Source organism: Tyto alba, unplaced genomic scaffold, assembly GCF_018691265.1.
Source record: "Tyto alba isolate M040663 unplaced genomic scaffold, T.alba_DEE_v4.0 Super-Scaffold_45, whole genome shotgun sequence".
NCBI classification, from domain to species: domain Eukaryota; kingdom Metazoa; phylum Chordata; class Aves; order Strigiformes; family Tytonidae; genus Tyto; species Tyto alba.
In genome coordinates this window covers 3,165,052-3,180,332 of record NW_024881321.1, presented here as the reverse complement: position 1 = coordinate 3,180,332, position 15,281 = coordinate 3,165,052, and the positions used below count along the sequence as shown (strand labels likewise).

The following is a 15,281-nucleotide window of genomic DNA, read 5'->3' as shown; positions in this document are numbered from 1 at the left end:
ACTTAGTGTTATGAGAAGCTTGGGCTGTAAGCTAACTGCAAGTAGGTGGACCGTGCGAATACGACCCTTAGAGCTTAAGCCAATCAGCTAGTGACTAGTAGGCATAATAATTATCATTGTCTGTATAAATATATGTACCCTGGACCAATAAACACACACGTTGATTGATGCTCTATCTCCCACACTGAACCCGTCTCGGCGTGTCGTTTGTCCGCGGCTCCGCAGGGTCTCAGAGTGTGGGTCCATCCAGCAGACTTCAGCTGTGGCTTCGTCTTCTCCTCTGCATAGACACTCTTTGCCCTAAGGAAGAGCAATCCTATAGCATTGAGTGCAGATATGTGAGATCCTAGTGATCTTGGCTGGGAAGTGTGAGATAAGGGAAACTTTCAAAATCTGTGGTGACCCAGCTGCCACAGATGTGATTCTTCCGTTGGGCGATGAACACACCTAACTTTAGCAATATTTTGGTTTTTTGATGGACAGGACAGCTTCTTCCACGTGTGGGGGACCCAGAGCCAAAGAAAATAAAGTTTGCAGCAGTGATGATCTGTAGGACCTGGCATGAGATCTAACAGTCAATATGGACAGGGCCACACACCAGCCAGGGAAGGTTTGGAAGGCCAAGTGAGGAAGTTTGTGTTTGATGTAGCAGAAAAGGAGACAAAAGGAGAGGTACAACAAATTCCCCAGGCCTAAACAGAAATTTGAGACTATGACACTCTATGCTGGGATATATTGTAACGGAGCTGAATTAATCTTTAACCTCCTAAAGCAGGTGTCCTGGGGTAAATGAAGCACTTGGACCCAACAATCCTGTCAGTCTTGGGTGGCAATGGACAAAAAAAGGAGTGAAAACATCAGCTTGATAAAGCCTAAAAGACAAAAGGTATTTGCAGCGTATATTTAAGGTATAAAAAGGGGGAAAATGGCATTCTTGGGCTGGTAAGGAGAAGGTAGCAGCTGCTAGGATACTAGAGGACAAGGACTTAAGCACATTTTTTATTTCTGTGAACGGAAATGAGAGAAGAGCTTAAGGGAAAAGAGAGTGAGCCTTCAAAGTTATTCTGGGTCCTTAGCTTCCCTAAGAATTTTTTCTTTCTGTATCTGATTTAGATTATAAAATCCCTGAGGCAGCAATAGTCTTTAATTTGAGTTTTCTTCAGTCCTGGCCAAATCATTGATGCTTAATGAACAAATAAAATGTTGATAAATTAATATAAAGGTTGCCTTCCTGCAGTCTGGCACTTAATAGATGACACCCAGTTAGAACTGAAATAAAAACATTTGTATTGAACCTGAGCACAGGATCAGCTTTAAGAGAGTATGAGAGTCCTTCCACCGCCTTCAAACGAGGCATGGCTCATGTTGCAAACAATTCTTTGAAATGAAGAGCGTGCCACTGGGTACTGTACATGCAGGTACGTTTCTGCATCTTGCACACGGTAATTTCCCACCAGAGAAACTACAGACCCAGTCAGGCAAGCTGCTGTGTTTTGGTGGACCTCGGGGTTCCACGTGGGTGCAGAAGCCAGCCATGCAAAGCAGCTTGCTGGATTATGGCATAATTCATTGCTGTGGTGCCACTTACGCACTCTAATGGGCTTTATTCACAGCAGGGATGACTGAGGTGCCGGGAGGCACAAGCCAAGTTGAAATAGATTTGTCAAGCTTATTTCATGCTTTGTTGTAGTGGCTACATTTTAGACAGATTGTGAAAATCATGTTATTTTTAAGATTTAGATTACATTACTGCCTAGAGGCTAATAAAAATTGGGGATTCTGCTGTAATGGTTGGGTCCCAAAATATGTGAGAACACCAACAGCCTGCAATCCCAACCATCTGCAAGCTAAAGAATAGCGAAGACTTATGTACCATTTGGTTTGCCAACTTCAGCAGGCTCTGGGATATTAAGAAGAATATAGAGGCTGATAAACAGACTCATAAGCCTTTTGACAGGTTTTCTTTCCTATCCTATCCTATTTACAAAAGTAAATGCCATCTTTTCCCTTCTGCTTTAGCCGTCAGGAATTTATGTTGTTCTTTTTGTTTTGAGTTGTTACATGAAAGGTAGATTTTTGAGGTGGTAGCAGATTTAACTTAGGACAAGGCTAAAAAAAAGCTGCCATGGCCATATTCCCCCATCTAACCAAAACAAACAATCTGGAAAAAATTTCCCAGATCGACACATCGAACAATGGTAAAAAAAAATAAATTCCTTTTTGCTGATAAAAGTAGGATTCCCAGTACAGGGATTTGTCACTGGAATTATACAAGTAAAACTACTAGTCTTACCTGCGTACTAACATATCTAAGATTAAGTCTACTCTTAGTACAAGTCCTTGTGAATTAATTCAGGGATTGTGCAAAAGACACAGTGTGACAGTAAGTTTTTTGTGGGCCATTTGGGTAAGAATCTGGTAGATGAGACTTCTCTCACGTGGAGTTGAGGGGGCTGTGTGGAGAAGAAAGGGGGGTGGAAGGCAGAACAGGGCAGAGAGGAAGAGCCAGCCATGGTGTGAAAAGCCTTGAAACAGTGTAAATGGATTTCAACTTCTAGCTAAGAAAGCAAGCTGAAGAAATGTCTGTCACAGAAACAACTTTCACTTGTCTCCTCCCTCCCCCTGCCCCAAGAAATGAGAATGATATACATAGACAGAGATAGATAGATAGATATATATAGACATAAAACTGGGAAGAGTGGTTGAGGGAAAAGTAAGACACACCATATCAAAATGTCATGCAGTTAACAAGAAATGAGAAGAGACAATTAAAAAATACCGTGACACCATATGGAACTTTCCACGTTCAGTTGCATTTAAAAGCTTTATCAGAAAACCTTTAAAAACAATTACATTCTCCTCATCTCAAACTAGTGTCCTTTGTTGGAAGACAATATCCTTATTTAAAACCCCTGCAGTTTTACGTATTTGAATCCACAGATTGTCTAGTACAGGCATTAGAAACTTATGATCCCGGTGCAAGAGACAGCACATAGGCTGATTTTGATTTGTAGGTGGGCAAGCAGAGATACAGCTTGGAACATCCTGGCAGTTTAAGAGAGTCATCAGAAAGAGAAAGCGACTCCCAGTCCTGATGGATGCAATAGCCATTTTCTACTCAGGGTAAATGAGGAATCAATGAAAGTCCCCCCTTTTTAGTGTCAGCTGAAACAATGGCAAAGCTCTGCCCCAGGACACAAACACACAGATCTGAACAGCGTAGGTCATCAACCTGTGGGGGTTCCTGAGATCAGATCAACCGTGGGGCAGGGGACTGAAGGCAATGAAGCCTTGTACGTAGAGGAGGGGAAGAAACGTGAGAGAGGATGTGTCCGCGTATAAACTGAGATGCACCTATTCGCCTGAGAAAAAACGAGGTTGTGGTTTTGAGAGACGTGATGGGCTGATTTAACACTTGTATCGATGCAGAAGTGGGGACGCCTTTCTTCCCACTTCCCCCCTCCTCCCCGTTCTCGGCCCACTGTTTATGCTGGTGCTGGTCCTCGTATCTCTTTGAACTGACGTAACTCACCAACCCAGCAGAAAATTAACCCAGAAAAACTTAGGTATGCACGGGTCACACACGTAGCACAGGCACTGGGTGGGATTGATGGTGGAAGGAGGGGAGTACAAAGAGTGAGATGAGGGGGAGGATGAAGGGCAAGAGGAGGAAGAAGATGAGGCAAGATTCCTTTTGGAGAACACGGAGCCATCCAGTCTGCTCAGCTGCCTGTGAAACCACAGCCTGAAAGCAAGCACGTAGCAGCAAAGCACAGTCTGGAAGTAAGCCGAGAGGTTCTCCTGGTGCTTTATTCTTACTCTGTTCTCTAATAGAAAGAACTCCAAACATCCTAAATTCTTGCTAATCAAAAGGTCAGAAGTAGCAACACCGTAAGGGTGCTGCTCTAATCCAGCTGTGGTAAACTGCCATGACTTGTAAGCATGATTCAAGAAGCAGACAGAGTATATTTGATCTGGAAAGATAAGAGTGTATGCAGAATGGGGAAAGAGATATACTTTGACATAGATAATAAAATGCCATGCCTTAGCCTTGACTGTCTTCTGCATACCCATATTTCTGTGAGGAATATCTGAAGATGTTATTAAGTAGAACAAAGCAAAGCAAACCTCTGAACTGCAGCCTTTGCATGCTAAATATTGTCCTGAATACATAATGCACCTGCACAGATTCTCACTGAAATGGGAGCAGAGGTGTCATCCGGTGCTTTTCTCAGTCTGGGGGTGGGACAATAAAGTCTCACTTACAAAAAAAAATAATGAAAAAAACATAGTCATAGCCTGGGAAACTGTAGCTTATGATAGCCTTATTAAAGTACTTCATGGCTTTCATATCGAATGAGCATTCTAGTACTTTTTCTGAAAGTTCCTACTAAAGTAAAACCTCCTCAATCATACCAAATATGGTCGGAAAGTGCTTAGAGAAATCTCTGTATTCTGTCTTCCTTGGCACCCATGACTTTTTATACTTCAGTGAAGTATCTGCAAATGATTCAGTTAACCTCTACTGAATTTTAAGGTAGTTAGACTGAATTCTTGGAATATGTGGGGCAACTTGCAGTCTTGGGTGCAAGCTGTCCCATCAGCTGTTTTGAGATAATGTAAAATTATCGTTTGCTTTGTGGATTTTCTATCCTTCTCAGAAAAAAAAAAAAAAAAAAAAAAAAAAAAAAAGATCCTTAGATCATCCCTAGATACTTTAGGATGATAGCATGAACCAGGGTAAGTTAGATTTTCTGTCAGCCATTTTAGGTCAACAATTTTAAATGACACAGATGATCAAGCACATAACTTAAGGACAATTCAGTCATGGTGCCATCTCATGCCGTATGGAGAATGACCAGATTTTGCTAGAGTACAGCATCCGCTGAGCTCAAGGACTGCATTTCGCTTGCCAGGTACCTTACCAAGAATGCCAGAAACATTATTCTACAAGCTCCTGCCAAGAAATTTACTCTACCCAGGTGAGTCACCAAAACAAAATCCTTCTTGGAGCAGGCTGTGACCATACCCACAACGCGACTGGGTGCATCGAGCACCCTACTCGGGCCGGTGTGTCGGATTCACTTGATTTTTGACACCCACCACAGAAGGGAAGGGGCAAGGTCACACACCTCCACCTTCCCGGTACCGCTCCCCTCCCTCCCCAGGGGGGGGTTTAACAACAGGCGGGCTTCACCGTCACGCTGCCTCTATAGCATTTCGGGGATATTCTTCCCCTCCCAAACTCCCATGCCTTTCCTTCTAATAAGTCAAAACGACAACCTGTGAAAGGCAGACCCAGCACCGCGTGAACCAAACCGCTTGTGCCACCCCAAGGCCTCCCGAACGGGCGGCAGCCGCCAGGCGAGGCCGCGACCCGCCGCCGAGCCCGGGGCCGAGGCCTTCTGCGCGGGAGCCGGCCCCCGGGGCTGAGGGGGACGGACCCCTCAGAGGGAGAGAGAGAGGCGGGCCCCGCCGCGCCCCGCCGCGCCCGGGGGAAGAACCAACGCGACCCCGCGGCCCCCTCACCGCGCCGGGCCGGGCTTGGCGGGCGAGGCCCCACCGCCCTCACCTCCCCCATTGCCGCCGGGGCACCGCCTCCTCCTCTCCCCGCCCCGCCGCAGCCCGCCTCTCCTCCTCCTCCTCCTCCTCCTCCTGACAAGGGGACGCGGGCGGCAGTCGCGGTGAGGCGGCAGCGGAGGGGGGGGGGGTGGTGGGAGGCAGTTACCGAAGCTCCGCCGGTCCGGGCTCCTTCTCGTTCTCCTTCTGCGTGCGGGGCGTTGAGTGAGCGGCCATGGTGAAGGTGTCGTTCAACTCCGCGTTGGCGCAGAAGGAGGCGGCGAAGAAGGAGGAGGAGAACAGCCAGGTGCTGATCCTGCCGCCGGACGCCAAGGTGAGGGCGGCGGGGGAACCGAGCCGCTGGGGCCGGCCCGGCTGCGCGGCGGCGGGCGCTGCGCTCCGCTCCGCACCTCTCGGCGGCGAGGGGCTACGGAGGGGAGGGAAACGCGCTGGGAACGGTTTTTCTTTTTTATATCCTCTTCCTCCCGCGGCGGTAAACCGCGGGCGGGCCGGCAGGGAAAGCTGCGCAGCGGTGTGCCCCGCCGCCCCTCTCCGCTCACGCTTCTAAAATGGCTGACAGGAGAACGGGCTTTAAAGCTCCCCTTCTCTCTACTTTGGGGATTTTTGTGGTGTTTTGGTGTTGGTTTGTTTTTATTTTGAGCTCGACGGCGCTCGGACCGCCTCCGACTCGGCTTTTAAGGCGCTTTTCCTCTCCTTTTGGGGCGTCCCGTCCGGCCCCGGCGCGGTGAGGCGGGGGGGGGGGGGGGGGGGGCGGTGAGGCGGCGCCGAGCCCGGTTGCCCCCGGTCCCCAGCCGGGGGGGGGGGGGGGGGGGGTGAGTCGGGGCGGCCCCTCGGTGCGTTGGGGTCGGTGGTGGAAGGTGGTTTAGGTGGAGAAGGCAGGTCGCGTCTGGTCTTCCCCTCGCGTTTAAATCCCCTCCGGCCGGCACGGGTAAATCCGGCGAGCTTGCCGGCCACCTCGAAAACCTCAAGACGCTTCAGGGCAGGGAGCGCTTTGGCGAGGGTGAAGTTGGGAGGTTCGGCCGTGCTTGTGCCGCAGCGTGTTTCCAAAGCCTGGCGATTACAGCGAACTTCGCCTTGAAACTTGGGCTGGTTTAAATAAAAGAACAAAGAGCCGCCTCCCCCCACCCCACTCCCCCCCGCCCCAAAACAGCACCCAAACTCCAGTTGCTGTCTCCCTTCTCTCCGCGTCCCCAAAGAGCAAGAAAGAACAAAACAGCAAGGGCTTTTAAAGTTTTTGAATTGCAAAACTGCCCAGAATGTAAAGGGTTTTGGTTGCAATTTCTCTGCTCCCTCAATCAGAAGCAGTTTTTAATTAGGAGTAGCGTAATTTAGGCTCAGCTCTTTGAGGAGAGAATAAAAACTTGAAAAACGGCCAGCTGCACATAAACAGCGTGCGTTGCTGTTTTCATTTGCTTTCACAGTCTTTTGTGCATCAGACCTCTGGACGACCAGATTGGATCTGCAAAAGAGTGTTTATTAATTTCCTAAATGTTTGTGATGAACTTCTGCCTGGGAAGACAATATCTGACGAATTTTTAGCATGAAGTCCTGCCCCAGTGTAGGTTTTGCAGTGATTTTGATGGGGCCAGGTTCTTCACCTGCAGAATCCGCTGTTGCTGCAAAGCCAAGAGGGACTGCAAGACGTTTTCTAGGGACATCTTCCTGGTGTAGTGAGGGATTAAATTTCACACTTCTGCTGAACATACTGCACTTACAAAACTCCGACCAAAGTATTTAAGTCCTTGGAACAGTGTGCTACAACGAATGAGACAATATCAGCACTCAGATTGCCTGCAATTATGGGAAATCTGTTAGGTGATATGTGTGCCTGGTTGTTCCTAGCGGGAGTGCCGTTCTCTAGCAGGTAATGGATTCCCTGAGCACAACTTGAGCTGTGGAGTTCCTCCCTGACCCCCAGTTTGGTCATCTGTTTGACGCTGAGCACGTAAGCAAGACACAAACTAGTTCCAAAAACCAGGTCTTTCATAGTACCTTGGAATCCAGATCTGCCCTGGATGGTGTTTGTTTCCAGATAGACTGCCAGTTTGGACTTGTCGTTCCTGCTGCTAAACAAACAAAATACATCTGGCTAATTGTACACTGGGGAGCAAATCCTCCTGACCCTGTCCAGATACTGACGGAAGCGTGTTATTAGACTATGATTTCCTTAACACTGAGCTGTAAATTCTTGCAGTTGAGGATAAGACAGAGGATCTGCCTTAACTTTGCCCAGGTCTTAGTACTGCTTTGCTTGCCTAGAAATGAGACTTGCAAACATTTATTAACCAGGTTGAAAGGTGGTCTGGCCTCACAGTAGCTACTTATAAGTTCTTGCTCTGTTACCAGGGGATGAGCATGCCTGAACGAGGCTTAAAAGAGTCCTAAAATAGCACGCTAGGAGCGGATGGTCTGTACAGATGAAAATTCCAAAAGCGAGTGAGCGCACTTAAGGGACACTGAGCCTTTGACGTTCTCCTTGACACATTTCTGTCTTTTCTCAGCAGAACTGCAGACCTACACCTACCAGTGTGCAAAATTCTCTGGAATAAGCTTTTTCCGAGCTTGTGTGTTTTAGAACATAAATAAAAGCAGGTCTGAGTACAGTAGCATTGTCTGTAGTTTTAGTAAAAAAGGCTATGCAATCCACGTAGGATTAATAATATTGAAACAAATTAATTCATGTAGTTGTAGAGGTATTTGGATCTTCGAGTCTGGGAGTTTATTCTCATATCTCGGACAAAAAAAAAAAAAGAACTGAAGGCCATTGTAAACCTTGACACCTTTGAGGTAAGTGCAAGATACACTCTTTGAACTTTGCCTCCTCTAATAGAAATGCATTAGAAACTAATCTTTTTACCTGCTTTACAAGGAACCTCTACAAAACCACATCTGACAAATGTATTATTCGTATTACTCCATTGCTGGAAAAACCTTAGCTTCAAGTGAGGTTTGAAGGCAATGTGAAAATGTGTATAGAAGAGTGAGTCCCGGTAGATTGAAAAAAAAGGTCACATCTCCAAAACAGCATATATGGGATGTTTGTTTTCCCCTCTCTGGTATCTTTACAGACATTGTTTCTCTAGGTCAATAAATAGATCTGCATCACAAGTGTGAACGTGAAAAGTATTACAGCATTTTATGAAGCATTCTTTTATGGAGAAAGTCCTGGGAGGTGTTCTGGCCTTGAAGTAAATGGCAACACTTACAAATGGAAGGGGATCAGTGGAATTCTGCATTCAGAATTTTATTATCAAGAACTTCTAAAGATTTGAGCAAGGGATATTAGTAAACCAGTTGATATTAATGAATAAAACCAAATACTCTGAAATGTCCAGAAGATAAAGATTTGTGGAATGAGCCTTTGGGCTAGTTCTTAGACAGTCTCATTCTGCTGCTTTTTCCAGCATGGTGTCGTGAAGACTGACGCTCATGTCTGCCATCGCCAGATAACTCTCGAGTCGATAATCTTCCTGTGGTTTATTAAAGAGCATTTGTGGCCAAAATATGCTGCTGATGTGGCATAGAAATACTCTGCATCAGAGGTTACTGGGCAGATTTTGGTGAGATCAGACACTAATAAGAAATGAATTGGGGAAGGGAGGAGAGAAAGATGTGAGAAGAGTAGGGAATGTATCACGGGAACAACAGCTTAAAAAAAGCTTTTGCAGAAGGCAATGGCCTTATGCATTGGAGTGTGCTACTTAAAAAGGAGTTTAAAAATCAAGAGTGCTAATCCTGTCTCTGTATAAATCACCTGTCAGTGTTATTGCGTGTTGTGAAAGTGTTTCCATACTTGCTGTAGGCAACCATTACAACTCTGCTACTGCTGTTGGGATAATATTTCTATGCCATAATTCTTGGCCAAAATGCAAAATACTCTTAGTGAAGGTTCTCAGGCCGCATTTAATTTCCCATTTTGCTCATTGTCAGTACAATAGGATATTTTATGACCCAGTTTCCCAACTAACAATGTGTGGTATTTTAACATTTCTCCCTACAATAGATCCTTGAAGAGCCAAAGATGGTTCTGAGCACAGTTGAAGACTTAGCCATTTTGCAGAGTCCGTTCAGTAGACTAAGTCCTCCTGAAAGTTCTTTGGGCCCTCGGTAACTCTGCGGCCGTTGCTCCCTTCCGCTGGAGGTGGCAACCTTCTATTTGTATTTTTTATTTTCTTAATTCTTGAGGTGCTCAACTCAGCACATCTTTACCAAATACAGCTTTGTGTGTGGAAGCTGTGGATTCACACACAAGTATCATAGCTGACCTTTGGATAGCTGTATCTGCAGAGAGATTTCAGTGTGAAAATGCAAATGTTAAGAATTTTAAAAGCAGCAGCTTTCTGCATTTATTCCTTATGAGAACATTATTACACTCTAAAACGAATCTTTTTTTTTTTTTTTAGTTTAGCTTCATCTTTTGTAAAGCATACTAAAATAAGCATTTTTAACACAGAGTAAGAGGGTCCACCTGGGAAATACTGTTAAGCAACTAGTGAGCATGATTTTTCCATGTAGAAAAACCCTTAGCTTTTGTGTAGTTGGTGTTAGGTGTTTCTGAAATAAAGGTGTTAGCCTTACAGTGTGTGTGGAGATATATATATATAAATAGTATATAGCATATTTATATACTGTATATGTTAGTATACACACTAATAGTCACTTGCTTATTGTTTTGCTGTCAGGAAAGTAGGTTTTCCTACTTTATGGGACATGCCTGTAGGTGGATGTTTTGGGGTTGTTTGGTTTGGTTTTGGTTTCTTTTTTTCTTGGAGGAGCTTCCTTACTCCCTTTATAAGCATTCCTCCAGGAAATTTTCTATAGGCCTTTCACCAGTTACCGCTGGGGAAAGAGCGGTCTTTGTATTTTCCTGTATTTTCTGTGATGCAACTAGGTCACTCAACCAACCAGCTTCTGCTGTCTGTCAGAGCATTCTGTATTAAGGCGTGATTATTTAAAAGAGGACCAGAAGCAAAAAGAATCCTGACAAACTGAATTCTCCTTCTCCTCCCTGACTTTGCTAAGATTTTAGTGAAAAGCCACCAAACCTCAGATGGAAAACCCTCCAGTTACACACGCACACACACGCTACCTAGGATTCTGTTACTTACTTGGCTTTATGGGTACCTGCACTCACAGATTCAGGGAAATTGAGTTTATGTAAACAAAATACGTGGCATGAGGAATTCTTACTAAGAAAAGAAGCCTTGTGGCTGATATCAGTCCCTGCATCCTTTTACATGGTGAATTTGTGCTACTGGTTAAGTAGTGCAGCTTCCTGAATAGAAGATCACTGTCGTCTTGAGACATTTGGCTCCTAAAGCTGTTTCATCGAGGTTGCCTGCAATTGAAAGAACAATACTAAAAGACCAAGATCTTTAAAAGTTTGTGGTGCTCCTCTGAAAATACCTTGCTGTTCTGAAGTGAGTTCATGAATTTGGAATTAGAAGTTAGGAAAATCAGAAAGTAATCTGGAAGAGATTGTGTCATCCCCATCCCCCCGGCAATAGAAATGAACCTGTGGGACAAAGGAGTTCTGTCAGTGGTCTGTATCTCACTTCCTTTTCTGTTTCTCATCACTTCCTAACCTGAATAACAAAATATAAAGCTTTGTTTGGGAAATACATCCCTTTCCCAGAAAAATGATATTTGATATTTCAAACAGGATGTATTCCACCAGACCTTTGTGATAATTGCTCTGTCAGTTGTTTGTATCATTTACATTTTTGGCTGACTGAGCAAGAGTTGATGTCCGTACATTACAGCTTGTATGAATTCAGTGCAGGGATGAGCATAGAGACAGTGCAAATCCTTTATGCAGTTCTAAATAGTTTCTCTTTTCAGATTAACAAATTTATGCTTGGCTGAGGCCCCTTGCCCTAAAAATGTATTTTGGAGACCTTTTGGGTTTTTTTTTTTTGCCTACCATTGTCATGTGGAAAAGCCTGTAATTAGATGAAGCTTTATAATAGTGCACAATCTAGAAAAACTATCCTGTGCTATAATGTATTGTTATAGTTAAGGCCACAAATACTTAATTTCACTCCTGTCTTACTTTGTTGCAATACTCTTTCCTTTCTGATAAGCTTCAAGAAACTAGTTTGGATATTAACATTGCATGGTGGTACGAAGAACAACACTTAAACAGAGGCTGTTGGAATCAAAAGTTCTGTTCAGTGGGAAAAGCTAAAGTTAAATTAGTTAATTTCAGAACGTGTGGATCAAGGTGAAATGCTGAACTTTCCTGTAAAAACAAACGTTTGAAAGAAAGTGTTCTTGGAATCAACAATATTTTCAAGGGAAATAGTTTAGACTCCTTCCATTATAATGAATATTTAATCCAACATATGAATGTCTATTTAAAGAGAACTTTAATTTCAAAATATAATGTGTGTATGTGGGTTTTTTTCCTGTTAAGTATTTTAATTAATGTTTACACTTGCAAATGTCATCTAACAGTTGTGTTTTTATAGACTCAAATAAATCAATTTTCTTTGTTACTTGTGTAGTTCTTCCCATTTTTTTTTCTTATCAACAATTTAATAAGCTTTGATGCTAATGGTCATTTGAGGATGGGTTATAAGAATAGTAAGCATGCTTGACTCCAGTAATGTTTTCAGTTAACTCTTCTGCAGTTCTGATTTTGGTATATTTGTCAGCATTATACATATTTTGTCCAGTAGCCACTAGCTACAGGCACCAAATAGCTTACATACAAAGAAAATAGTTGTCTCTGTCTCTCTCAGGAAATATCTTTGAAAGCAAATCCTACATTTTTAAGTCCTAGTAAGGTTCTTTCTTCTGTGCTTCCAAAAACATTGTGACGTATTTAAAACATAAGAACTACAGCTGGGTTAAGTGATGGTGTGTTCTGTTAGCTAAATGCATAGGTTCCTTCCCCTCTGCCCCCCTCGCCTTTTTTGCTATGATTGACAAAGTTTAGCGTTACCTGTTTTTAGTCTCCTGATCCATATGAAATAATACAGCATTCATTTTCCTACTATTTATGTACTGCTTTTTATTCTCAGTGGAAATTATTTTGAATCTACAGATGAAGAACGTGCTAATTGATAAAACTCAGATATCTGTCCTAATTTTACAGATGTGGTAAACCAAAGGAATGAGATAATTAGTAAGACCGAGCTCTGCAATGAAGTCAGAACCGGTTTTGCAGCAGACATCACGTGGCCCAAGGTTGGGACCACAACAGACATAAAGAACGACTCCAGCTCCTATCTGAGCAATCCAGGCAGCATCTACAAGCAAGGGTCCTTTGTGCAACAGCCTTGCAAAATTTACCATTAAAAAAAAAAAAAAAAAAAAAAAAGCAAAGTAATATTTGCCCAAGTTGTTATAGAGGCCGTGGAAAAAATAAGTTGCTATTTTTTTTTTCCCTTTCCAAATAGTGTCTCTCTGTGTGTATACAGATATTTTTATAGAGTTTATATATTATTAAGTATATATTTTTTAAAATACATATGTATAAATACACACATAAAACCCACGGGCATTTTAAGAGTAGAGTTCCAAGAATGCAAATCCTTGGATAATTTGTGGTTGTCTTCCTCCCAGGGTTCAGCAAACTCCTGCTTTTGATTGTGGCTTTCTGCTGTTTTGAGAGTAGAACGAGACAGTGGAATGACTCTGGAAAAAGAGCACACTGGGGAGATCATAACTGGGAGGAGGGGGCAGTGATCTCTGGGGTGGATCATAGGTGGTTGCTGAATCACAACGGTCTAGTTAGTTATTTATTTTAAAAGATGCGGTCTACGTAGGAAGCCCTTGCATTTACACCTTTGAAAATGCGGTACCCTTTGCAGGGTGGGAGGCTGAACGTGAGTTTTGGAGGCTGCCGCAGGGTGCAGTGAGTTGTCTTGCCCAAGGTTTAAAGTTTGGGGAAGTTCCCTTGCTGCTTGGTGGGGTGTTTGAGGGCTGGCCCCAGCCTCTGTGTTTCTGCAGGGTGTGATGCACCCAGGTGCTGAAGCGTGTGCTCCACTTCAGGCTCTGAAAAGTCTAATTGCAGTGAAGCCCGTCAGATTGGTACAACGGTTTCTTCTAGAAAGAGGGCGTAATTAAATGTAAGCCTTTCAAGGTCAGCCTCTTCTGTGCTGACACCCCTAAATGCTACACTGAAATGCTGTTCATTTGCACGTAGAATGGTTTCTACTCAGAGAACTCCGCTTGCTGTATAGGTACTACACATCTTAGATCGCTTTAATACGTGTGTTAGCAAGGTATATATTCAGAGGGACCCCAACTGTTTACAGCGATGGGCTGAACAAAAAAACCTCATGAGTTCCAGAAATAACAACTGCAGAGTCCTGTACCTGGACCAGAGTCACCCGTCCATCAGGACAGGCTGGGGACCGCCTGGCTGGGAAGCTGATCTGCTTGAGAAAGACCCAGGGCTCCTGGTGGACAGCCAGCTAGCTGGGCACAAGTCACTGGTATTGCTGAAGGCTGAGAGCTTTCCCGTCCCACCCCCCCCCCAAAAAAAAAAAAAAAAGACATTGACAAAGTGGTGTGAGTCCAGCAGGGACCACCACGACGGTCAGAGGCTGGAGCACATGCCCTGTGAGGAGCGGTCGAGGGAGCAGGGCTTGTTCAGCCTGGAGATGAGAAGGCTGAGGGGAGATTTCACAGCCGCTTCGTGGCACGTGTCTGAAAAGACAGGGGCTGTAAATACAAAAAGGAGAGCTTCTAACCGGGTATAAGCAAAATATTTTTCAACCTGAGAACTGAATGCTGAGCAGGTTACCCAGAGGAGATATGAAGTGGCAGTCCCTGGAGGCTTTGAAAACTCGAGTGGACAAGAGCTCTGAGCAATCTGGACAGGCTTCAGAGTCCCCCTTCCTTTTGAGCAAGAGGCTGGACTAGAGACCCCCCCGAATGGTTTCTGTGATGCTAGATTCTACTTTTGAGAGAAACCGAGACACAGTGTTTGTAACTTGCTTGAGATGACATACCATCTGTGGCTGAACTGGGAATAGAGTTATTAAATTCTGAGGCTCAGTGGTGCATATGTGCATGCTAATGAGATCTCTTGGGTGAAAGAGCCATCACCTCTTGGGGAAATAGCCTTGAGAGAAATCTAGGTTAAATCCACATAGCGTTCCATCATAGCGATGTCTGAGATTCAGGCAGTTGTAGGAAAAAAGCAGAAAAATTTAGACATAAGAAGCGAGCAGGGTAGGGAAGAGACAGGAACTGGAACAGTCAAGGTCAAAAAGATAATTTAGTATTGATCCATTTTAAGTGGAGTAGGAATCTTCCAAGTTCCTGTTTTTAAACATTGATCTAATTGAGGATAAAGTCAAGAGAAATATTGCATTTAAAGTTATAGATTTATTTAGCGTAGTTTTTAGAAGTATGGGAGAACACAAGTCAATTACAAGTTAAAGAATTCAGAGGGGGAAAAGGGTTTATTTTGGCAATGTGTAAAAATGAAGCATTTTTCAAAATTGGACAGTTTAATGAAATGCCAGGTTTGATATGCTGTAACCATAAAGAGTGTAGTGATTTTGTTTTCTGAAAGCAAAATGTATTCTGAAAAGTGTCCTATATAACCTCTTAGGTTTGGGCTTTATTTTTTTTAAACAAGAAAGATCCCTCAGGCACCTGGTGCCAGAGAGCTGTGCAAGCTTTTATCTGCATGTTCTGGACTATGACTTGCAAACTGTTGCACCAGAACATTTCTCTTTTCT

At 43.9% G+C, this 15,281-nt stretch overlaps 1 protein-coding gene across 2 annotated transcripts in view; it reads left to right on the top strand.

Annotated features, from left to right (window-relative positions):
- Positions 1–5,645: 5,645 nt before the first annotated feature.
- Positions 5,646–15,281, top strand: part of ITM2B (integral membrane protein 2B) — a 29,012-nt gene continuing 19,376 nt past the window's right edge. The window contains exon 1 of one of the 2 annotated variants that reach the window (XM_042806171.1): positions 5,646–5,893. In XM_042806171.1, the coding sequence (XP_042662105.1) occupies positions 5,795–5,893 (99 nt within the window). In that variant the 5' untranslated portion in view covers positions 5,646–5,794. The remainder of the gene's footprint in view (positions 5,894–15,281) is intronic. The other variant, XM_042806170.1, reaches the window with a different exon arrangement.